Source organism: Ranitomeya imitator, chromosome 6, assembly GCF_032444005.1.
Source record: "Ranitomeya imitator isolate aRanImi1 chromosome 6, aRanImi1.pri, whole genome shotgun sequence".
NCBI lineage: Eukaryota > Metazoa > Chordata > Amphibia > Anura > Dendrobatidae > Ranitomeya > Ranitomeya imitator.
The window spans coordinates 36267587-36293042 of NC_091287.1; the positions used below are offsets into that span (position 1 = coordinate 36267587).

The window sequence follows — 25456 nt, forward strand, 5'->3', positions numbered from 1 at the left end:
CTTTCATCTCCAAGTTTGCTGACTAAATTGTAAATAGTGTAACTTTTCTACATAAACCATTGAATTTAAGATGAAAAAAAAAATGTAGCAGCCTTTTAAATTTTCTCCTATTGTTTTGTGTCTACAGATCCTAATCAGGCTTATATATCTCCATGGCAACAGACTACAAACAAGCTCACTGTAGTCTGGACCTCACATTGCCATCTATCCGTCTGGTCCTTCTTGCAAGTCTACCAAATGTATATTAGTAAGAAGATAGACGGCAGGTAGAAATATTAATGCAGGATCACACTACACAGAACTTGTTTGTAGTCTGTTACTATAGTGTTTGTAGTCTGTTACCATGGAGATGCATAAGTCTGTGTAGGAACTGTAGACACAAAACAATAGAATTTGTATTTTATTGAGATTATTTTCAAAATTGCTTTATATTTGAATTTATCGGAATAATAAAAAAAAATGACTGTGATACCTTTTTAAAGCAGTAGTCAGTCAGTCTCTTATACAATGAATGGTCAACATGTGGACCACTCAAGGGATCTCAGGATCGCTGGGGGTCCAAAGCAGACAGATCCCCATCGACCAGTAAGTTATAAGTTCCAGAGTTAGAGGATAACACTATGGACACAATGGATGTTACGACCCCTCACTGTCGGAATTCCTCCGCGACCCAAAATGTATCCATTTCAATACTATAGAAAATTTAACAAGACTTCATGTAACGACCAATAAAAGAGCAAATCCTTAAAAACTGAAGTTAATAAGGTTTACCTATCATACGGGTCGGGGGAATAGCAGTCTCCGTCTTGTTTGATATCATATCCAGGCTGCTGGAATATGCTGCGTCTGCTTTTTTTCCTTTCTCGGTGCGTAGACTGAGCCTTGGACTTCGGTGACCTCCAGGAACGTGTTAGTAATTCCAGACAGCATGTGCTGCCATCACTTACAGTAAAATGAAACAGGTTCCGTGATCCCTGGAGGAGGATAAAATTGGAGACTTCTTCATCTAAAAAAAGGGAGACCAATGGAGAAATTAAGATACTTAAAAAGAATACAATAGTGGGCTACAAGGCTCGTATTACTTCTCGAACATCTCCATAAAATACTGCCGATCTTTACAACGTGGCTTCCATTACGAGCTTATTAAAATCTCCGAACCTAGTTTCCATCATGTGCTGTATTGTAAAGAGATTTGAGACCATGACCTAAGACAATATTCCCTGCTAGAAACCATTAGAAATACTGTATTTCCTCATCTTAACCTCCTTTTCTTTAAGTCCTTCCCAAGCCGACCGGGTTCTGGTCTTCTGGTTAGTGTAGTAGCATCAACCAGGAAATCACCGGAGGAAATAAGTGATTAGGGATAACCAGCTACAGTTGTGTAAACTGTGGGATAAAGAGGGTTTCTCAAGATTTTGCAAATGGATGGCAATTTTGCTAATGGAATCCATGAAGTCCAGCTTCTTCCATCTTTGATTTCTTGCAGAGTTACCCCAATTTATCTTGTATCTGGGAACCTTTCCGATGTCAGTGATTACATTAAAAGGATATCTGTACTTTGTCTCCGATTGGATGGGACAGGTTATACATTACAACTCTTTAGATGTGACCCTTCAAAAGGAACATATGGATTTTTTACATGTCACGATTAATAGGATCAGTTACTATGAGCTGGTTTCAATATTTTGCACTGATCAGGACCATCAAGTCTAAAACTGTTGTATGCATGTTAGAATTAGGGTTCATTCCTACATGGTAGATTTCCAGCCCCCAAACACATTCAGATGAATAAATCCTATATTCCCCTAATATAATTAATATTAACCACTGATATTAATTCCTAAATATTTTTCTCGTAGAGTGTCTCTCCCTCCTCAAGTCGTCTTACCTATTCCTGACTGGGAACCCAAGGAAAAACCAACAGAAGAACTGGAAATCGGACCCTTAGTTCAGCACATCTACGAGGTATAACTCAACTTACTAAGTAGCAGTAAAATTATAGGAACACCTTTACGCTGATTTTTTTTATTGTGCATATTTTTTTGCTATTTTGCTGCTTCGGAATGTCTGCAAGTCCTTTATGTAGCTGAAAGAACCTCAAAAACGTTACAAATCCGTCCTGGTCCCGATGCCTCTCTCTGCTCTCTCCTTTACTTCTTGAACTGTTAGAGATATTATGAGGGAAGGAGTAAGGGGTTGTTCACAGATCTCCAAAGCCATCCCCCCCCCCAAAAAAAAAAAAAGCATGTGCAGTCTCAGAGAGGGCTGAGAAAACAGGCTATAGAAAAGAAGGAAAGCAAATGAAGAGGAAATTAGTGTAGGATAGAAGCTGTTCTGATAAGCAAGCTAATGAAAACAGCAGTAGCCTGTATACACAGAGATCATATCAAACCTATATTACCCGGAGAGACAATCCCGTAAAAGACAAATCTGAAACTTGGATCAGGGAGCCTGAACGCGAATTAAGTTTGCGGAGTGAAATTTGCAAATGTATTTATTTTACTCTCTTATATAGTCCCACTACAGATATCATCTGTCCCCATTGGCGCTCACAATCTAAATTCCTTATACGTATGTCTTTGGAGTGTGGGAGGAAACTCCAAATCCTCGCAGATATTGTCTTTGGAGGGATTTGTACCCAGAACCACATTGCTGAAAAGCAGCAATGTTAATCAATGAGCCACCAAGTACTAACATATGTAACAATGCATCCATGACAAAGGTGTCTATAGTCATGTCTGTAGACTTTTTCAACCATTTTGTTACTGTTCCAACATTCTACAATGATAATTTCCTGTTCCTTTAGAATACAGGGAATAAAAAATGTCTAGTGCAAACAACACATAGGGTCTGATTGTATTCTGTAACCTTACATGTACATTTACAGTGGGGAGAAAAAGTAATTGATACACTGCTGATTTTGCAAGTTTTCCCACCTACAAAGAATGGAGAGGTCTGTAATTTTATTGTAGGTACACTTCAACTGTGAGAGACAGAATCTTAAAAAAAAATCCAGAAAATCACATTGTTTGATTTTTATATAAGTAATTTCCATTTTATTGCATGAAATAAGTATTTGATAGAATAGCAAAGCAGAGCTTAATATTTGGTACAGAAGCCTTTGTTTGGAATTACAGACATTTCCTGTAATTCTTGACCAAGTTTGCCCACACTGTAGCAGGGATTTTTGCCCACTCCTTCATACAGATCTTTCAGGTTTCGGGGCTGTCACTGGGCAACATTGAGTGTCAGCTCCCTCCAAAAATCTTCTATTGGGTTCAAGTCTGGAGATTGGCTAGGCCACTCCAGGACCTTGAAATGCTTCTTACGGAGCCACTCCTTAGTTGCCCAAGCTGTGTGCGTTGGGTCATTGTCAAGCTGTAAGACCCAGCCACGACCCATCTTCAATGCTCTCACTGAGGGTGTCGCGATATATAAAGCGACCCCACAAGGGGGGGTCGGTTGGCGGACAGCACGACACACAACGGAATGGTAAAGGGGTGAGGAAGGCCCTACCAATAGGGAAATGAGGAATGGTAACCTCCTGCTCAAACCTGAGCCTGACCCTGCACTCCCCTAATGCCCTAAGTGGGTCCTTCCCCCCACTGTCATCAGGCACCTCGTCCCTCAGTGTCACCTCACACTGTCCTGGCTAGTGCACTGGCCGGCAAGGGATGCTAGCCTCACCACTGCAGATAGTACAACACAGGGGACAGTGAATAAGACGAGACAGACAGGGTAATAACACAACTTAGCTTTACAACTTCCCCTGCTACAAACCACCGCACAGCAGACTAAAGACATCAGGCTCACGAACTCACGAAACCAGCTGATAAACCACAGCAGCCAGCAAGCTCCTTACTCCAGGCTTGGTCACTGTAGAATGCTCTATCACCAACAGTCAGCTGATGCATCAGGTGACCATTTAAAGGATGGTGGGAGTGGTCACCACCCACATCAGCTGACCTAACAACCCTGCAGTTACAACAGATTGCCAGCGAGGGAAACTGATAATAACCCCCGACCCCCTCTGATCCTGAAAGGAAAAAAAGCTTCATTTAATTCATAGTGGAACCAAAGCTGCCACAAATCCAAAAATGGATCATGACAGTGGGAAGGAGATTGCTGGTCAAAATCTTGCGATACATGACCTCATCCATCCTCCAATACAGTGCAGTCGTCTTATCCCCTTTGCAGAAAAGCACCCCCAAAGTATGATGTTTCCTCCACTATGCTTCATGGTTGTTATGGTGTTCTTTCGGTTGTACTGTACTCATCCATTTTCTTCCTCCAAACACGGATAGTGAAGTTGATAACATAAAGTTCTGTTTTGGTCCCATCTGACAACATGACCTTCTCCCATGCCTCTTCTGGATCATCCATCATTGGTGAACTTCAGATGGGATTGGACATGTGCTGGCGTGAATAGGGGGACCTTGTGTGCCCTGCAGGATTTTAATCAATGGTGCCCCAGACAGTGGAAGATTGAGGGTATGTTTCCACGTGCAGTAAACGCTGCGTGTTTGACGCTGCATAGAGCCGCAGCGTCAAACACGCAGCGTCCAGATGTTACAGCATAGTGGAGGGGATTTAATGAAATCCCGTCTCCACTATGCGTGGTAACACGCACGCGGCGGCCCTGCGACTCCGGACATGCTGCGCGTCTTTTCAGATCGCAGCATGTCCGTATATCTTGCGGCGACGCTGCGTCGCCGCAAGATATAGCACAGGGCCCTATGGTGGGGAGCGATGATGCCGGATGTGTGCTGTGAACACATCCGGGATCATCGCGTCCCAGAAAGGGGGCGGGGCCTACCGCAGAGCGGCTAAGCCGCTCCGACGATACCGCCGGCCATCCTGATCGTGGACACGCAGCCTGACAGTTATCTTGTGTTTCTTCATTTTCGAATAATTGTGCCAACAGTTGTTGCCTTCTCACCAAGCTGTTTGCCTATTGTCCTGTAGCCCATCCCAGCCTTGTGCAGGTCTACAATGTGTCTCTGGTGTCCTTAGACAGCTCTTTTGTCTTGGCCGTGGTGGAGATGTTGGAGTGTGATTGATTGAGTGCATGGACAGGTGTCTTTTCTACCGGTAACAGGATCAAACAAGTGCTTCTTAAAGAAAAACTAACAGGTCTGTGAGAGTCAGAATTCTTGGTTGGTCGGTGATCAAATACTTATTTCATGCAATAAAATGCAAATTAATTACGTAGAAATCATATAATGTGATTGTCTGGATTTTATTTTTATATTCTGTCTCTCATAGTTGAAGTGTACCTTACGATAAAAATTACATTGCAGACCTCTCCATTCTTTGTAGGTGGGAAAACTTGCAAAATTGTCAGTGTATCAAATATTTATTTTCCGCACTGTATATATTAGATGCAGTTAACATTGTTGCAACAGTGTACACACCCATTCAATGGACTTTCCTAAATGTGAGACTTATGGCAAGTTAATTAGACGTCCCAAAACTTGAAATTTCTTGTACAATAAAAATTCTCAGTCCCAGATTTCATTGCAGAGATTGTTATTTGATAAAAAAAAATCCTCATATACTGTAATCAGTGAGATCGGCAACAGTCCCAGAAACTTAGCAAGAAAAACTATAGAAATACAATTTGTAAAAAATGATTTTTTTCTTTATTTTGTTTCAAGCTGCATAATATTGGACCAAGTGCGGTAGGTGAAACACACGTTACTGTGGAATGGCCTGTCCAGGACAAAGAGAAGTTCCTCCTTTATATATTTCACATTGAGACCGAGGGCCCCTTACAGTGCCAGACAAACAGCGCAATTAACTCTTTGAATATTAAGGTATGTTAAAAAGACAAATTCACGACATATAATGCTTAAAGGGCAACCCCAATAATTAGCTGATCACTGCGATTGCTTTTTGGAAACCTCTTCTGACCATAAAATTCCCCTTGCAGTAGCCCATGCAGGGAATATGTGGTATTGCATGACATAAATTCAAATAAATGGGATACTTTATAATATATAATGGGAAGGAGTCCTCCAGAACAAGAGTTACTCCTCTTAATCTGCCATCCGTTAAACGTTTTAGACTGGTTTCGATAAACATTTTTTTTTATTAAAGCTCAATATTTTTACATTTTTTATTCACTTGTCTTGAATATTTATGATCACCCCCTTTAAATGGAGCATTTCTGACAGTTTCCCATAGAGTGTGTCAATAAAATTCTTCTCGCTCATGCCATGGATAATACCCGGATAATCCACGTTGCTCACGGATTAGATGTACAGCGTTGTCAGTATCCCCTAATTTCTCTACAGGGATTGAGATTAAAACTTTTGCAGCTTTCTCGATACCGTAACTTCCCCACAGGGATCTATTTGTTCTTACATCAGGCATCCTACTTCATGTACGGCTTTGCCACCCTTGGGATTTATGGGATAATATCCTTCTATTTTCTGCCCCATATGGGCTGCACATGTGCGGGGTTTCCGTCTATCCTGTCCTGGGATAATTCCTTTACTGCTAGCAGCCGTTAGTTAATTTTCCTCGTCCATTTCATCTTTTATTGAAGTCGCACTAATGGAACGGAGAACCAATGTTCTTTCCTTAATAAGAAAAAAGGAAGAGAATTCTGTGTATATATATATATATATACGGTATATATAAATCAGCAAATGAAGGCAGCACTCCAAATCCTCATGCAGGTAAAAATGTGACTTTTATTGAACCCACATCTCTGTGCGACGTTTCGGCTCACACTGAGCCTTTTGCCTTGAAAAAGGCTCAGTGTGAGCCGAAACGTCGCACAGAGATGTGGGTTCAATAAAAGTCACATTTTTACCTGCATGAGGATTTGGAGTGCTGCCTTCATTTGCTGATTTTTGTATTTATGTGGGCAGATGAGTGGACCATTCTGCCCAGGAGGCCAGGCACCCACCGGTGGGCATTGTGCTGTTACAATTTTTACGTTTTCTGTTTTATATATATATATATATATATATATATATATATATATATATATATATATATAAAATGTAGAGCGTAAGAGTGACATGTTGAGGAGCTAATGTCGGGACGTCTGCTTGCAACCCCCATATAGGACAGGATATAAGTCCAGGAGCTCGGACTTCTAGACACAAAATGCCAAAATGTCATAGGGTCTTTCCCTGAAGATGTGCACAGCTTCGAGCAGGGGCAACTGAGGCTTTAGTCTTGGAGTCTCCACCACTCGGAAGCCCCCATCGTCCTACCTTACCATGCACCATTTCTTAAATAAAAGATAACCACTATTATATACGCACTATTATATGACCACAAAATGTTATAATTTAGTAACTCTTGATGCAATATTTCATTAAAGAAGACCATTTGCCCCTGAGATATTTGCCCAATGACCTCCAATCTCTCCCAATCTGGCTTTGGGTACACTCTTATTATTCTAGTATCAGTATTAATACTATTTAATTATTGAAGTTTCTGGCTGTTGATGTGAGTTTTCTTGCCCCGTTTCATTACGAGCGGTCATTGTGGAATTAGCTACATGAAATAGTAGTTCCATTTTGGAAGGTTTCAGACTCATCACCTATCAGACATTTCAGTTATCTAATTAATTTATTGATGTCTCTTTAGTCAAGTGAACCTGAAGACACTCCAGTATTAGCTGCTTTCCTACGAAATTCCAGTGTGTCTCATGCCGTGAGTCGAAGAGACATAGCGATGGCTGAACCTCTGAGGCACAACCCCATTTTAACTAAACTACTGGTAAGAACATGGCATCATATGGTCGTTCAGATGAAAGCTATCTTCCCCGATCCCCCCATAATTATATTGACACTGAGATCAATTGCATGGAAAGATAACATTAGAATAGCTTAGTAGTAGACGTGGACCTGGTCCATCTGTAATCTATGGCCACTGGACGGAAGCCCTGAGAACCGCCTCTTATGTCCCAGCATTATTTTTATTAGCCAATCGTACTCGGCATCATCATTACGGCATGATGCACGTGTGACATTGTGCCAGGCCGGCTAATCAAAAGAGGAGCCACAGACGAGGCACCAGGAGATAGAAGGCGGTTCTCAAGGATCCCATCCAGCAACCACAGAGTAATGATATAGCCAATGGATCAGGCCTTGTGAATCAATTCACACTAACTGTACTTAATAGCTTTACAGTTGAAGAATTACACATTGGGGGTGCCAAGGATTGTGAGAAGTTCCTCCATGACTTGGAGATACCAAAGTGGTTAGACTTTTCTCTACCCTCCTGCTTACATCGACTTAAATGTTCATCCTTGGCCATAAAATTTGTGGGACCCTGCAGATCGTTCTTAAACATCATTTCATGAACAACTTGTTTGGGTTGTCCGAAAATGCACCTTGAAGGGTAATTATAGTCAAAGGCAGTGGCATCTCAGTGTCTTGAAGGGAGCACCATCTGACCAAAAAAGCACATGAACCTCTGGTGTTTCATCTACTTCATGGTAAGCTAAATCGCTTTGACTATGATGTAGACATAAGCACACAGTGTGTGTTTGGGTGTTTGGGCCAGAAAGTTCATGAAAGCCTTTTCACTTTTGAAAACCTCTGTAGAAGATTCTGAAAAGTCATTTTTGGCAAAGATTGTATGCTAAAATGATGGTAAAGCCCCTTTCAGAGTAGATAGGTCATTTTATGTGTAGGTAACCTTAGGCAGATGTTTAAGTTTATGCCAGCTGGAAGGTTGATTATGGTAAACAACACCATGATCATCACGTCTTAGAGAAAATTACATTTGTCAACTTGCCTCATGGCACCTAAAAGACCCCTGAGTTTTTCATCCAAGACATGAATGGAACAAAGCTGCTCAACTGAAACCACTCGACAGTCTCATAGAGATTGAACAGAAGGACAAATGCGGCACCACTGCTCCATTCCAATGGGAGGACATGGGATGGAAGCTCTGAAAATTACTGGGGGTCTGAGTGGTCAAACCCTCACCGATAACTTGTTATTACTGGATACTCAATCAAGATCCTGCAAAGGTCACCTAACAATTCATATTTTAGGATACGGAAGGTAGGCAGTAGGATAAAAAATAGTAAAAAAGCTTCAGTCTTTCCATGTCTTGGAGGAAACATTTGACCCTTTGCCTGATGGTTCCCAAAAGTTTAGGAATTTTGCCTAGTCTCGCTAAATCAGGCTACGGCCATGTAATGTCTCTGAGCAGTTTCACTCTCCTTTATCTGTCCATAGGAACAAGTGGGACATTTCCATCTCTTGGATTTCTGAGAGATTGAAAGATACACATGTTGTTCAGTTCATGAATAAGAAACACATTTGATTATTTGCTCCAGGTCATTGACTTGTCTGGAAATATGTTTTGTTCTGATTTTTTTTGTAATAGTTTTTGGAAGACCTTGTAGTTATTTTGCTGGCTTGGTTCATAAATCTGTTGTAGATAAGAAGAATGCTTTTCTAACATACCAAATCAGAAGAGAAGTGAGGCGTTTATACAGACAATTGGAATCCAAGAAATTAGATAAAATTGTTGTTTCAACATTTATACTAAATCTCACCTGGCAATCTATGGGTCTCGCTTCAGAAACTCCCCCAAAATTTGCAGTTTTCACCAGAGTTATCTCCAGGTGCCCTCAACCAAATCTGGAATGCACCCAAAGTAAAGTAAAGGTTTTCTAACCTGAAACTCGGGTGTTGCCAACTAAATCCAGATGAAATAGTAGATTGCACAAGGTGGAGAATCCCCCTTCCATTCCCTGTTATTGCAATTTTTCTTGTTAAGGTTTCTTGTTTTCCAGGCTAAAAAGTTTCATCCAATATTTAGCAACTAAATCTTCCAAATTTCTCTTCCTTCCTTACAAGAAAGAGCAGTCCAGAAAAGTGACCGAGATTAAGCATACATCTCGCCTCTTTTAGTAAATGTAAAGATTTTATTAAAAAGATAGTAAGTGCAGAAAATGTACAAAATAAATAAATACCTCCTTTAATCTCCTTCTATTCTTTGATCTCATTTTTTGCTCATGTTTCAATTAATACTGAGAAATATATAAAGAAATCTTCTGCACATGTCTCAGCCATGCCTCCTCTCCTACTTCTCATTGTTCTGTGTGTGGCTGTAAGACAACTACTTGCAGCAGGAGCCTCTCCCCTTTTCTCGGTCTGAGAGGGTGGAGCTTCAGCTACCCACCAGCTAAAGGTGGAACTGATCAGCAGGAAAATAAACCCTACATTTCTGCAAGACAAACTGATCATGTAGAAATTTAGCGTTAAGTTAAAAGCTTTTTTAAGGAGCATGTGACTTTTAACAAATTAGGTGTAATCAACTACCCTTTTTTTATAATCACAAATAGCCCATTATTAATAAATGTAGATAATTGCACCCCCTTATTGACCAGTATAGAATAATATATCATTAAAGGAAGTGTTTATGCAGCGCAAATCCTACTCACTTCAATAAGAGCTGATCTGCAGCTCCCGGCAGCAGCCACTACAGTGTACAGAGTTGTTCTGAGAGGCTGTGTTAGACCTACTGATATTATAGGAATATGTGTGGAAGCCCCCTTAAATGTATTTGTGTATTTTTCTTATTGCAGAATTGCACTAATGTGAAATGTTTAACTATCTCCTGCAAAGCAAAGGGATTAAGAGGCGCTGAACGGGCAGTGATAAAGATACGATCCCGGATATGGGCAGAAACATTCCTCCAGGTAGGTCCAACCAAACCTAACCTTTTGGTATGTTTGCTCCTTGCTTGTGAACTTTTTAGTTTGCTTTCCACATTCTAAAAACAAACTGAAATTGCACAGATAACAATGAAACATATGAGAGCACCAGCAGGCTCGGACTGGCCCACAGGAGAACAGGAGAATCCCCCGGTGGGCCGCACTCTACCTATATGAGCAATAGTTGGCACAATAGATTAGTTTCATTATGTACAGAGTAGGACATCATTTCTTCATTCCTTTAACAAACTGCACCATTTATTATTATTTATAAGCATAGGCAAATTCCTGAATGAGGGTAATGTGATCTTTTCATGTAGCTGAACAGTGGGCCACCAGAATCAGTGTTAGTGGTGGGCCCTTGGCAGTCCAGTCCGCCACTGGACACCAGCATGATCAGTCGGGTACAGGCTTATTATTGTGGTCCAGAAGCTTCAAGTTATGCACTGGGCACCACTGTAGATATACGCCTCTACCACAAGGTAATAAAATAAGTTGGGTCTATCTTGAGCGACTCCTACCGTTCTGTCCCGTCGCGGCTTACCCTTCCAATACTCTACAATGTGCATCTCCTATTCTTATTCTAGACAGTCAGCGAGTTATTTTAGGAGCAGCAGTAAGTACAATGACATAATGATTGCTTGCGTTGTCCGGCGGCCAGGACCAGCTGCTTCTGGATAAATATCAAAGTGAAGATTATTAATGAGATGATTCATCTCTGCATTAGAATTGAAACCGGATCTAGCAGTAAACGCTTATTGTAGAGTGTACTTCCCATATCTGCAGATACTTCTTTTATTGTATAGTGTCTCACTACTTTGCAATTTCTTTTTGTTTTTCCATTTTGCAAAAGTTGAAACTTTGTGGCTTAAAAATAATCTATATTTGCAATGCAATTCAGCTTATATTAATAAAATAACAGTGATCTATAACTAGAAATCCAGGGCTGCATAATACGGCTAGCGTTGCCACCACTTGGTGTATTTTTGCCACCAAAGTCATCGATGATAGTTTGAGTCATCTACTGCTATGAAACTAAAAAAGCACCGATCAACGATCATCAAGAGTCGATCAGCTCTCATTAAAGACGATTTATCTGCTTGTGTAAAAAGATATCTGCTGATTGGTTCCGAGGCTTGGTGGCCCTCTAGTATTTTAAGGGGTTTTCTAGGGAATAAAAATTATTTTTGAAGGGTCCAGCTTTTTAAAAAAATATAATAGATAAAGTATCATGAACCCTCTCTGATCCTGTTCGAACACTTACCAGGTCCCCATTGGTCTCTATTTCCTGGTCCTGTCTAAATTATAAATAAGATTGGCCATAAATGCCTACTCATTGAATCATGGGCTGCTACAGGTCACCTTCTATTGACAAATTGACAATGCTTGAAAAGGAATTTCTGCCCATATTTCGTTAGTGTTATGACCACTCCAGGAAGTAGAGACCTATGTGACCCGGGTATGTGTTGAAATTGGAGCTCCGGGGTATCGGTGATGGCGAGTATTGCTTCATTAGATTACTTTATTCCAATCTGAGTACATACATAAAAAAATGTCCCTGGAAAAACCCAATAATGGTGTTAGCCAATATCGTCAGTTGAAGAAACCTAGCCAAAATAAATGAATTGGGAAGAATTTGGAAAACCAATGGTTTTCTATACGGTCGTACTGGGGTGTATTGGGTCAATTAGAGTCAAAGATCCTACAGGACTAAGCTCTATTTATAGAAAACAAATGACCAATAGATTATTTGTGAATAAAGCTTTAAAATATAGTCCAGGGCAGCAAGGAATTGTCTCCTAAACACCTTCAGTCTGGGTTGTCTTCTGCTGAGCATTGTGTCAACACTTGGGTCCACCAGAGGATCTGATCTGATGAACCAGTCCAGCCTTATGCTTGGAAAAGCAAAGAACAACCTTTAAAGGGTATTACCACTTTAGACATTTAAGGCATTGCCATAGGATAACTATGAAACATAGCCATCTCTCCAGATCTCTCCTATCTCCACAATGGGGGTCCTTTGTCCCCTTTCCTGCCTGGTGAGGAGGCCATTGCATCTAGACAGAAGAATAAATGTAAAGGTGTCCTCACCTCTCTTCATTCACTGCTATGGAAGCCATGGGTCTAGTCGAGCATTTGATTTCCTACTTAACATATTGATTTAGTATCTGACACTTCGAGCTCCATTGTACAAATGTCTAAAATTACAGTAGAAAAAAAAAAATACAACCTTGAGATAAAAACAGCTTTGCGTCTCCCGGGACCTCTCACTATATATAGAATGAGACTGCAGAGACAAAACAAAGGAAGAAAGGCCTTAAATATGTGCGTGTGATTTAAAGTCTGTAAGGAATTATTTCAGGAAGAGAAGCCATAAATTACTCTATTCTGCTCCAGTTTTTCTTTAATTGGAAGTAAATGTTGTGCGCAATGCCAGGGAGGCCCCAGGTTTTAGAAATGTTTTTTCTTTCACTGCGGAGAGGATGAAATGCAAATCTCAGAGATCTTCTCATATCTGGCGCTGGGCCAGGGATCTATCACATTGCCAAAAGTTTGTGCATCTCCGGAAGTCTGCTCCTTATATTTGAGGCTCTGAGGGATTCAGGAAGAGCTGTAGGAAGCTTACCTAGGTCTGAGATTTTCATTCTGGGGGATGTTGTAGTTTTTTGGATAGTGAAGTCACGGTCTTCTCTGTCATCAGATGTTTCTTCGTAAAGGAAAATAAACATTCCATGTTGATGTGAGTTGAACAACCTCAAAAAGAAGATCACAACCAACTCAGAACATGACCTCTTAAAGGGGGATTAAGGATGCAAAAATAAGCCCATCAGTAGGGCGCCTTATTTTGTTGGCTTTGATCAAATGGGCTCTTGGGCAGAGGGTACAACTTCTCGAAAGAAATATCTTAGGAGTTAAGACCATGTGCTTTCCAATACTTAAGTTTGACTTAGAAAATGTCTTACACTTCTTAAGTTCCAGTTTCTGTTTTCTTAGACTGCCAATGATTGGTGTTTCATAACAACCAGTACGGCGGTACATCCTGTTGTCACTTTTGCAAATATTGGCTGCATATTATCCAAACCCCCCAAAATTCTAATATTTTTATAAAGCAGATCTGTCACCAGATTTCACAGTATAAATCGCATACATAACTACTGTGGCATGTAAACGTTTGAGCACCCCTGGTCACAATGACTGTTATTGTCAACAGTTAAGAAAATTGAAAATAAAATGATCTCTAAAAGGCCTAAAGTTACCCCTTCACCCCCCAAGCCTGTTTTGACCTTCATGACTAGGCCAAATTTTACAATTCTGACCGGTGTTACTTTATGTGGCAATAACTCTAGAACTCTTAAACGGCTCCTATTGATTCTAAGATTCTTTTTTCATGATGTATTTTATTTCATTATAGTTATTGTTTGTTATGACTTGCAATTATTTATGAAAAAAATCGGAAATTTGGAGAAAATTTAGCAATTTTCAAACTTTTAATTTTTATGCCCTTAAACCAGAAAGTTATGTCACACAAAATAGTTAATAAATAACATTTCCTACATGTCTACTTTACATCAGCACAATTTTTTAAACATAATTTTTTTTTTGTCAGAAAATTAGAAGGATTAAAAGTTGACCAGCAATTTCTCATTTTTCCAACAAAATTTACCAAACCATTTTTTTAGGGACCACATCACACTTGAATTGACTTTCAAGGACTTACAGTATATGACAGAAAATGCACCAAATTGACACCATTCTAAAAACTGCACCCCTCAAGGTGCTCAAACTATATTCAAGAAGTTTATTAATGCTTCAGGTGCTTCACATTGTTGTGCAATTTCTCCTGAGTATGCTGATACCCCATGAGTGGGGGAAAACTACACTTTGGGCACACTGCAGGGCTCAGAAAGGGAAGGACCACCGTTTGATTTTTTTTAACGCAGAAAAGTAGAAACCCCCCCATAAGTGATGTCATTTTACAAAGTACACCTCTCAATGAATTAATCTAGGGTGCAGTGACACCATAAGTACTTCACAGAAATTTACACCATTAGATGGTGAAGAAAGAATAATTTAATTTTTACTACTAAAATATTGTTTCAGCACCAAATGTTTATAAGGGCTAATAGGAAAATATGGACATCTCAGTTTATTGCTTAATTTCTCCCGAGTACACCTATACCCTAAATGTAGTCAGAAAACACCTTTGAGGCACAGTGCAAAGCTTAGAAGGGAAGGAGCGCCATCATTTAGTTCAGATTTTACTGTTCTGGTTTTGCGGGTGCCATGACCCACAGAGAGGTGCCAGAACAGCAGAATCTCCTAAAAGTGACCCCATTTTACAAACTACACCTCTCAATTAATTCATCTAGGGGTGCAGTGATTATATTGACACCACGGGTGTGTCACAGAATGTTATACCATTTGACAATGAAGAAAAAATACGGTAATTCAATTTTTACCACAAAAATTTAGTTTTAGCCCCAGATTTTACATTTTCACAAGGGTAAATGGGTAAAAATAGCACCAAAATTAGTCCCACAATTTCTGCTGAATGTGGAATTACCCCATATGTAGCTGCACAGCACTGCTTAGCTTTACGGAGAGACTCGGGAGAGACGGAGCGCTATTTGCCAGATTTTCCTAGAATAGTTTACGGATTCCATATAAAGAGCCACAAAGTGCCAGAAGAGCAGAATCCCCCCTCAGTTGACCTCATTTTGAAAATTATACCCCTTTAAGAATTTATCTACAGGGGTATTGATGATTTTGATTCCATGATTTTTTTCCAGGAACAAGCAGCAGTGGATATTGCTGAGTGAAAACTGAAAATCTGCCATTGCAGTGCCCGTAAATTGTAGTCACCAGTATGTTATGCCCAGCCCTTCTTCAGGCTCTCATCGCTATAGAAATGCCAAATAATGGGGCGCTAAAGGTGGTTTAGGCACACTGGGGCTCAGAAGGGAGGGGGGCATTTGGATTTGAGAGCACAGAATTTGCTGACTTTCTTTGGGACGAGGAGACATTTAGCTTTTCCAGAGCCTTTGTGCTACCAGTAACGTGGAAGCCCCCTATATTTCCGTTAACAGATGACAGACCTGAGTGGGGACTTGTTTTTTTTGTGGATTGAGTTGTAGCTTTTATTGAGAACATTTTACATAACGTTTGGGATCACATTTATCCTGTGCTCTATGCTGAGCACTTACATTGGGGTTTCCATCTAAACCTCCGAGTGATGTGATTCAGATGAAATCACCATGGGTCCCCAAGCTGTTGCATCAACCTATTTTCATTTTTGTAATTTTTAAAATGAAAAATAGACAATATATAGCTGTTGTTGTTTTTTGCATAAAATGCAAAGGAAATGTGTCATCTTTAACATTAGGCCTTTAGAGATCATTTCATCTTTAACTTGCTTAACTGTTCACAATAACAGTACTTTCGATCAGTGGTGCCTAAACTTTTACATGCCACTGTAAGTAAATCTAAACCTGATGAGACTGGGGTATTTACTTTGATAATCCATATCAGAATGGCTGCATAATTCAGATGTTAAAATGAGCTAGAGAACCGGAGAGCTCATGAGTTCATATGTAATCTCCACCTACCCAGCCCAGCTACAGTTTGTACTTAGCAGTGTTAGATTTCAGCAACAACAGTGAGAAGCTGTCAATCAGGCTAGGTGGGTGGAAATCCAGGAGCGGGGAGGTGGAACACTGAGGAGTATCAGGCTATGCGTTATAGAAGGAAAAAAACATAGCAGTGCCCCTCTAAGGTAGTATGTCCGAGAAAAAATTGTGTCCTACTTTAGTGACAAGTCCTCCCCTATAGGAGTTGTGCTGTTGTTCCAGTACGACTATGATAATAGCATGCAGTGTAAAATGGCTCAGGCAACTCCTATTCGCTGTATCTTGAGATCCGGTCAGCTGGAACAAAGTGTGATCTATTCACGATGCAGTTTATTGGTATTAGGCAAAAAATTAGATCTAAAAGGCATGCACAGATGGTTGGGAATAATGTCCTCTTTGTGATATAAATTCAAGAAATTTGCGTCCAAATTATGATAAATTTCCTAGATCATTAAGTCTTCCACTGATAGAAATAAATCAGTCAGTCAGTCATTTTTCCAGTGTCTGTTGTACTGAAAAAAAAAAGGCTCTACACATACCTTAAGATTGGATTCATCACATTAAAAATTTTTCCTTGTGTATTGGTGAATTAATTGGGTAATTTATAATAATCAGGCTAGGTGGGCAGAGATTCAGCAGCAGCAGGGAGGAGGGACACTGAGGAGCTTTTAATCAGGCTATGTGGGTGGATATTCAGCAGTAGTTAGGAGGGCCCCTGAGTCACAGTCATTTATGTGAATGGAGATTCAGCAGCAGGGAGGAGGGAAACTGAGGAACTATCAGTCACGCTATGTGGGCAGAGATTCAGCAGCAGGAAGGAGGGACACTGAGCACCTGTCAGTCAGGCTATGTGTGCAGAGAGTCAGCAGCAGAGAGGATGGGCGCTGAGCAGCTGTCAGTCAGGCTAAGTGGGCAAAGAATCAGCAGCAGGAAGGAGGGACACTGAGCAGCTGTCAGTCAGACAAGGTGTGCAGAGAGTCAGCAGCAGAGAAGATGGCCATTGAGCAGCTGTCAGTCAGACTATGTTTGCAAAGAATCAGCAGTATGAAGGATGGCCACTGAGCAGCTGTCAGTCAGACTAGGTGGGCAGAGAATCAGCAGCAGGGAGGATGGCCACTGAGCAGCTGTCTGTCAGACTAGGTGGGCAGAGAATCAGCAGTATGAAGGATGGCCACTGAGCAGCTGTCAGTCAGACTAGGTGGGCAGAGAGTCAGCAGCAGGGAGGAGGGACACTGAGCAGCTGTCTGTCAGACTAGGTGAGAAGAGAATCAGCAGCAGGAAGGAGGGACACGGAGCAGCTGTCAGTCAGACTAGATGGGCAGAGAATCAGCAGCAGGGTGGATGGCCACTGAGCAGCTGTCTATCAGACTAGGTGGGCAGAGAGTCAGCAGCAGGGTGGATGGCCACTGAGCAGCTGTCAGTCAGACTAGATGGGCAGAAAGTCAGCAGCAGGGAGGATGGACACTGAGCAGCTGTCTGTCAGACTAGGTGGGCAGAGAGTCAGCAGCAGGAAGGAGGGACACTGAGCAGCTGTCAGTCAGACTAGGTGGGCAGAGAGTCAGCAGCAGGGAGGATGGACACTGAGCAGCTGTCAGTCAGACTAGATGGGCAGAGAGTCAGCAGCAGGGAGGATGGACACTGAGCAGCTGTCTGTCAGACTAGGTGGGCAGAGAATCAGCAGTATGAAGGATGGCCACTGAGCAGCTGTCAGTTAGACTAGGTGGGCAGAGAATCAGCAGCAGGGAGGATGGACACTGAGCAGCTGTCTGTCAGACTAGGTAGGCAGAGAATCAGCAGCAGGAAGGAGGGACACGGAGCAGCTGTCTGTCAGACTAGGTGGGCAGAGAGTCAGCAGCAGGGATAGCCACTGAGCAGCTGTCTGTCAGACTAGGTTGGCAAAAATTCAGCAGCAGGGTGGATGGCCACTGAGCAGCTGTCAGTCAGACTAGATGGGCAGAGAATCAGCAGCAGGGAGATGGCCACTGAGCAGCTGTCTATCAGACTAGGTGGGCAGAGAGTCAGCAGCAGGGTGGATGGCCACTGAGCAGCTGTCAGTCAGACTAGATGGGCAGAGAGTCAGCAGCAGGGAGGATGGACACTGAGCAGCTGTCTGTCAGACTAGGTGGGCAGAGAGTCAGCAGCAGGAAGGAGGGACACTGAGCAGCTGTCTGTCAGACTAGGTGGGCAGAGAGTCAGCAGCAGGGAGGATGGACACTGAGCAGCTGTCAGTCAGACTAGATGGGCAGAGAGTCAGCAGCAGGGAGGATGGACACTGAGCAGCTGTCTGTCAGACTAGGTGGGCAGAGAGTCAGCAGCAGGAAGGAGGGACACTGAGCAGCTGTCAGTCAGACAATGTGGGCAGAGAATCCGCAGCAGGGAGTATGGCCTCTGAGCAGCTGTCAGACTAGGTGGGCAGAGAATCCGCAGCAGAGAGGATGGACACTGAGCAGCTGTCAGTCAGACTAGGTGGGCAGAGAATCAGCAGTATGAAGGATGGACACTGAGCAGCTGTCTGTCAGACTAGGTGGGCAGAGAATCAGCAGCAGAGAGGATGGACACTGAGCAGCTGTCAGTCAGACTAGGTGGGCAAAGAATCAGCAGCAGGAAGGAGGGACACTGAGCAGCTGTCAGTCAGGCTAGGTGGGCAGAGAATCAGCAGCAGGGAGGATGAACACTGAGTAGCTGTCAGACAGGCTAGGTGGGCAGAGAATCAGCAACAGGGAGGATGGACAATGAGCAGCTGTCAGTCAAGCTAGGTGGGCAGAGAATCAGCAGCAGGGAGGAGGGACACTGAGCAGCTGTCAGTCAGGCTAGGTGGGCAGAGAATCAGCAGCAGGGAGGATGGCCACTAAGCAGCTGTCTGTCAGACTAGGTGGGCAGAGAATCAGCAGCAGGGAGGAGGGACACTGAGCAGCTGTCTATCAGACTAGGTGGACAGAGAATCAGCAGCAGGGAGGATGGACACTGAGCAGCTGTCAGTCAGGCTAGGTGGGCAGAGAATCAGCAGCAGGGAGGATGGACACTGAGCAGCTTTCTGTCAGACTAGGTGGGCATAGACTGAGTTTAAATATTCGCAAAAGATTATACGGCCATTCTAAAATGGATTTCCAAAGTAAGTACACAGAACTTGTTCAGGTCTAATATATCTATTTAATAATGTTTGTGGTTTATGTTGTGAAACATGGTGATAGATTTTAATTCTTTAAAACATAAGTAAAGCAATAAATTATTGTATTTACCCGATTAACATATATGGCATCACAGACTTATTTGGGGTTATGTTTTTTTTGTTACAGAGAGAAAATGAATCTTACTCACTTACCGCCATTGTGTCATTTGAAGTAAAGAAGATGCCATACAGTGTTCAACCTGCAAAACTGCCTGCAGCAAGTATAGCGGTACGTACACAATGCGGCTCATTAACTACACGTAAAAGGGGTAGTGTCTGGATAATTGTATTCGCTGTGTGTACTCAGCTGAGGTGCAGTCGCAGTCGTAACTGCAGCCTGTGTATTATATGTATTATGTTAGATTTCTCCAATTGTTTTACATTAAAATTAATCTGCCAGCAGGATTTCACACCCCAATTATTCATATGTGCATGTAACTCTTTCACAGATAAGTCCAGCAATACGTTTTACTTTTACATGGCAAGTCCATTCCTCCCTTAATGAGAAATCAGCATTTAATTTAAATGGTTATGCAAATGTGGCTGAAGTGCTATGGTAGATCTGAAGCCTTTGTCACTCCAGCTCTATTCCCCACCCAGCAACACCTCCTCCTGCTTGACTGATGGCTTCTTGACTGTTTGATTCCAGGCAAACAGAGCCATCAGTACCGCAGGAGGAAGAGGCACTGGACAGGGAATAGAGCTGGAGTGACAGATTTACAAATAGCGCTTAAACCTCACTTGCTTATCAATTCAAAGGCTGATTTCTCAGTAACGGAGGAATGGACTGGCCATGTAAAGGTATTGCTGGACTTGTCTTTGAAAAATCTATGTGCACATATTAATAGTTTGGGGACCGAAATCCTACTTACCTTTAAAAATGTAATGTATAACAAGACTGATGATTCCTTTTACATCCTGCCGGCAAATTCTGCAGCCCCTTCAGCAAACGAAAGAGTGAAATGGGAGACTGAGCCAACAGGTACCTACATGTAATGGGTGAAATCTACGGTGATTGAAAAATTGCCAATTGTGGTCAATTTACACAACTTACCCCCTGGGCGCCCATATAAAATCTGTAACAGGACCTCTCCCTATCATACTGGTGTCTTCTTACATAGGCGCACCTAGGCACGAAGACCATTTTACCATATTTAGTTTTTCGTTTTTGTTGATAGCCTAAGATCGTGTTTTCCAAAATGTATAAAATATGTGCCATGAATAAAAAAAAGTGTTAAAAGAAGAAGGACCCCAAACTATTTATCATCAGAAACAGCATTTTTAAAAATGCCATTTTGGGGGCTACACCAGCAAACAGCTGATGGGTATCGGTAGTCAGACTGGCACCCCCTCCAGCAGCCGGACATATGGCAGGGGTTGCTTTCAGGGGGTAACGCCTTTTAAGATAACACATCGGTAGGTATTATGACTGTAAGGGCTCGAGTACTATCCATGGTTTTCACGGATACCTCTCATACCCGTGATATTCTATGGAGTTGTGTACATGTCCAATTTTTTCCTTGGACCAAGTGGTCCGAGAAAAAATTCAGAGACATACCCATCTTGGCAACGCCCAAAATGCCGAAAATTGGCAATGTTGTAAAAAAACATCAGACCACTGTCAGATGGCATCCGAGCGCAGTCTAATTTTCATGGACAGGCAGAATGGAGAAGGTAGAGGATTTTTTTTTTCTCTCCACCTTCGAGAAAAACTGTTACCACTCTGATCAAACTCTGATCAGAATAATCGTACCGTTTCTCTCGGATGTGCACCTACCCTTACATGGACACTAAAATGCGGCTGTATTACCGCCACCTAAATACAGACTAAATGACGTACTACCCCCTAATAAAACCATTCTCGCTCAGACTGATTACAGGTGACCACCCCTTGCTAAAATGTCATAGACAATTACTAATAAATTCAGGGTTGTCTCATCCATCAATGGGCACAAATTTGTTCCAGCGAGACGATTACCATTTTCTACCACAATTCGGGACCAATTCCTCCGTCATAAAGCGCAGTTGGTGTTTACTCAGCTCATTTAATGAGACTCCAAACTCGCTGTATATTTGATGTTCCCTAATAACACTTTGCTCGGGCTCATAAATTGTGCGGATCCTTATAAACCCGGACTGAACGAGAGACTGGAGGATTACAAGAAGAAAACGAACGATTCAGGATGCAATTGCTGGAAATAATTCTAAAGAAAACATAAAGACGGAGCTCAGGGCAATTAATATTATTGACATCTGTTTACAGTATTCGGCGTATTTACACAGCTATGTGACCCTCGCTGCGTGCGTCTGCAACTGAATGGAAAACGAAGGGGCGAAATGCATTGAAATTAGGCCCGGGGTATGTGACATTTGGCATGTGCAGGAATGAAACACTAAAACAAATATTAGCTAAATGTTGCATATAATAATTGTAGCCTGAAGTCATTTTACAAATGTGTTTTGCCTCTGCACAGTCCTGCGCTGCAAGCAAGTAATCAGTTCATAAAGAGCAAAATAAAGTTTTATTTGTGTTTTCATTTTTAACAAAAAATACACTTATTTTTAAAATTAATTGTAAAAAATATTCAACCCTTATCTTCAAAAATGTTTGTTTTGTAGCAATATTTGATTAGAATATACTAGAAAGGGTCCTACTTGTTAGAAGAGACTGACCGCAAGTGATCAGCTGTTTTCAGCAAGGAAATCTGGCAATAACTGTTCAGTCTCCCTGCCGCGGCACCATGGAAAACTATCAGTCTGTCAGCCATTTTACGCCATTTAATTATTTAAAGAGAGTTTTCAGACTCTGCATACATTTTTGTAGTTACCTTATATGATTGCACAGTGTTGAATCCTGACAGTGTGTATATGCGCACTGCCAGGATTCTCCTCTGTTTCCAGCATGTGACCGCAATTTGCATACTTGCGTTCATATGCTGACTATCTTCTCATCCATTACGGTCATGCTGTGACAGTCTTCCGTAAGGAAGGGGGCCTCAAACTGTCCTTGGAACTGGGCCCTAACTAACCCTGTTCCGGGGGTACTCTTGAAGGTAGAGAAGCCTGAGTCTTTGATCTTACTATGCTCCTGTTAAACCCTGATCTGTCCCTTCCCCCACCTCATGAGGCATGGGACAGAAATATAAGGTAAACAAGTCACAAACAAAAAAACGGGATAACAGAAAGCAACAAACCTACAAACACTTACCAAAGGTGGAGAGGTATATAGGAAAGGATAGGAATGTACCAACCCAATGGAAATAGGACAATGAGGAAATCATATACCCAAAAACAGCACACAACAATCTCCAGTAGCAATAACGATCTCCTATTCAGCACAACGTCTCCAAAAAGCTATAAAGCAAAGCTTTCACTGGCAAGGCAGAGAAGGTTTGGCCAGGTTTTATAGGGAGAGGTAATGACCAGATCAGAAGCAGCTGAAATAGAGCTGCAAGTTTCTGACCAGCATAGAAAGGGTCACCACTTCAGCACCAAAGGAAACCAAATCTATTGAATATGGGACACAAACATACAGGATAAATCGAAGATCTGTGATTCCCAATACGTATTGATCTTATAACCCCAGATCTTCCAGGAGTACGTGACACACTCATAACAATTACTCTGAATAAAAAAATATTGAGAGGCGAGGATGGGAAACTAATTGGTACATAAAGGCAAGTATGCAAATCACGACCGACCGCTCAAGTTAGACACAGAGAGGAATCTTGACAGTGTGTATATTACACACTACAAGGATTCGGCAATCTCCAGTCATATAGAGGGACTGCAGAAATTTATGTTGAGTCCAGAAAACTCCTTTAAAGTTTTAGCAGGATAGGTACAGGATATGGTATAGAGGGTTGATGGGCAATAGTGGGATCTCTGACTGATCATTTCATCCCAGGTTTCCTCACTGATTACAGCTGATCACCTCGGGTCCTGGCAGGGTGACACTTTGTAATCAGCGTAGGACCCCTTAAAATATATTCTAATCCAATATTGCTACAAAATTTTTGTAGCATTGGGTTAAATACAGGACTTTTTACCACTGACTTTAAGGACTCACTCGACCGTATTTTTAGTCTGAGTGCTGTCCGTGGAAAAAGCAAACAGCTCTCGGGCCAGTGTTACTCAATGGGGCAGTGCTGATGAACGATTTTTTTTTCTGGGTGAGAAAAAAATCAGTATGTAGTGCATTCCTCCATAATTTGGATGAGACTCACCCATTCAAGTCTATGGGTGCGTAAAAAAAAAAAAAAATCGGATGCCATATGGAGCCACAGTTAGGAATACGATTTTTACGGATACTTTGCAATTCTGTAACATAAGAATCTGTAAATGATTGATAACTGCTGAGTAGAAAAACCAGATTGAACACGGATGACAAGTGGACAAAACGCTAAATGATTTTTTAAATGCGCGTGTGAACCTACCCTCAAAATAAGTGCATTCTTTGTTTTATCCCTATGGCCTAATTACTCCGTCACAGAGCCTGGCTCATACAGAAGCAGAACACATTTGTAAATAATAAGGGTTGTATGAGTTGTCAAAAAAAAGCGCATGAGGGGAGGGGGAATGTGATCTTTTACCACTTCTCAGTGGTCTTTCAGCAATTGGCTTCTTGACACTGGCCAAGCATATAGAGACCTTCGGGGACCACCAGTCCCTGTACAGTGGTCAGTGGATCTGGCTTTAAACCATGTTCACACGTTCAATATAAAACCAGGAGTGGGTGATAAATACAGAAGGTGACGGGTTTCTATTACACTTTTCCTCTGATTGTGCCACTTCTTATTTTGGCTTACAAATACTGATGTGAAATACTGACCAAATACTGAATGTGTGAACGTGTCCTAATTTTGGAGCTCCATCTAATGACCATTGTGCAGTCAAAAATGTGTATATCGCTTGGGTCATTAAATCTGTCCACCTTCCAATAAAAGCGATCACCTCCCCTTAGATTGATCAACAGTGCTCGTTTGCCTGAAATTTTTTCCTGGCCTTGCATGTCCACACTGACACTACAGAAACCAAACAAGTACGCACACACAGTGTCTGTGCAGGCTCATTCTCAGCCCTCTCTCCTGTTTATGGCGTCTGCTCGCTGCACACGTGATCATACAGTAACGAGCGGCCACTGCACACATGAGAGAGGAATGAAAGTCCACCCGCACTAACACTGTGTGTGCGCACACCTGTATGGCTTCTGCAGTGTCAGTGCAGACGTGCAAGGGTGGGAAATCAGTAGAGGTAAGTGAACTCTGTCAGTGTTCGCACCCGAGAGTAAACCTTGTCTACTGTCACAGACAGAAACAGGTGAAGCGTAAAAGAAAAATGTCGCAAATGAAGGTTTAGTTTGACACCAGCTGGAAAAAAATCAAAAAGATGCAAAAATGTAACAAAAAAGGAATAGTAACTTGCCCCTGGAGAGCACAATGACCAATCTCTATGCAATAAGTGTGGCATTCCCACATAAAAAGAAGCTTTTCGAAGACTTACTGTACATACATTCCTAATGTAACCAATGGCTATGACTTTGAGATGACATGGCTCCTGACCCATCCTACAAGAAGAAGGTTTCAAGCCACCTTGTCACATCTGGTATGACAATACTAAAACAGATACGTTGCAGTGTATGAACATGAAAATGAATCACTCAGAATTTATGAGCAGCTTCATGATAGAGGAAGCAGAGATTTCCTTCCATCAAGGAAGAGCAGAGACCCGGCGGCGTCCAGGGAAAGGTGTCCTTCACTCACCATTCTTCCTCATTTCCACATTTTACGACACTGGATATTTTCTTCAATCCCTTGTAGGTTCTCAAGTTCATGCTGTGAAGACCACATTGTCCACCTGCCTCCTGCTCTGCTTATGATAACATTACCATATGGGACGCACACGACCCTGACCATCTGTGCAGCACATTTCTATGTAAATGGCAGATGACCATGCTGTATC

The 25456-nt window shown here is 41.9% G+C and overlaps 1 protein-coding gene across 1 annotated transcript in view; it reads left to right on the top strand.

Annotated features, from left to right (window-relative positions):
* The window catches only part of ITGA8 (integrin subunit alpha 8), a 180110-nt gene that overhangs the window by 145038 nt on the left and 9616 nt on the right, over positions 1-25456 (top strand). The window contains exons 24-28 of the mRNA XM_069729449.1: positions 1860-1965; positions 5658-5816; positions 7609-7740; positions 10571-10684; positions 19623-19724. Coding sequence (XP_069585550.1) covers positions 1860-1965; positions 5658-5816; positions 7609-7740; positions 10571-10684; positions 19623-19724 — 613 coding nt within the window. The remainder of the gene's footprint in view (positions 1-1859; positions 1966-5657; positions 5817-7608; positions 7741-10570; positions 10685-19622; positions 19725-25456) is intronic.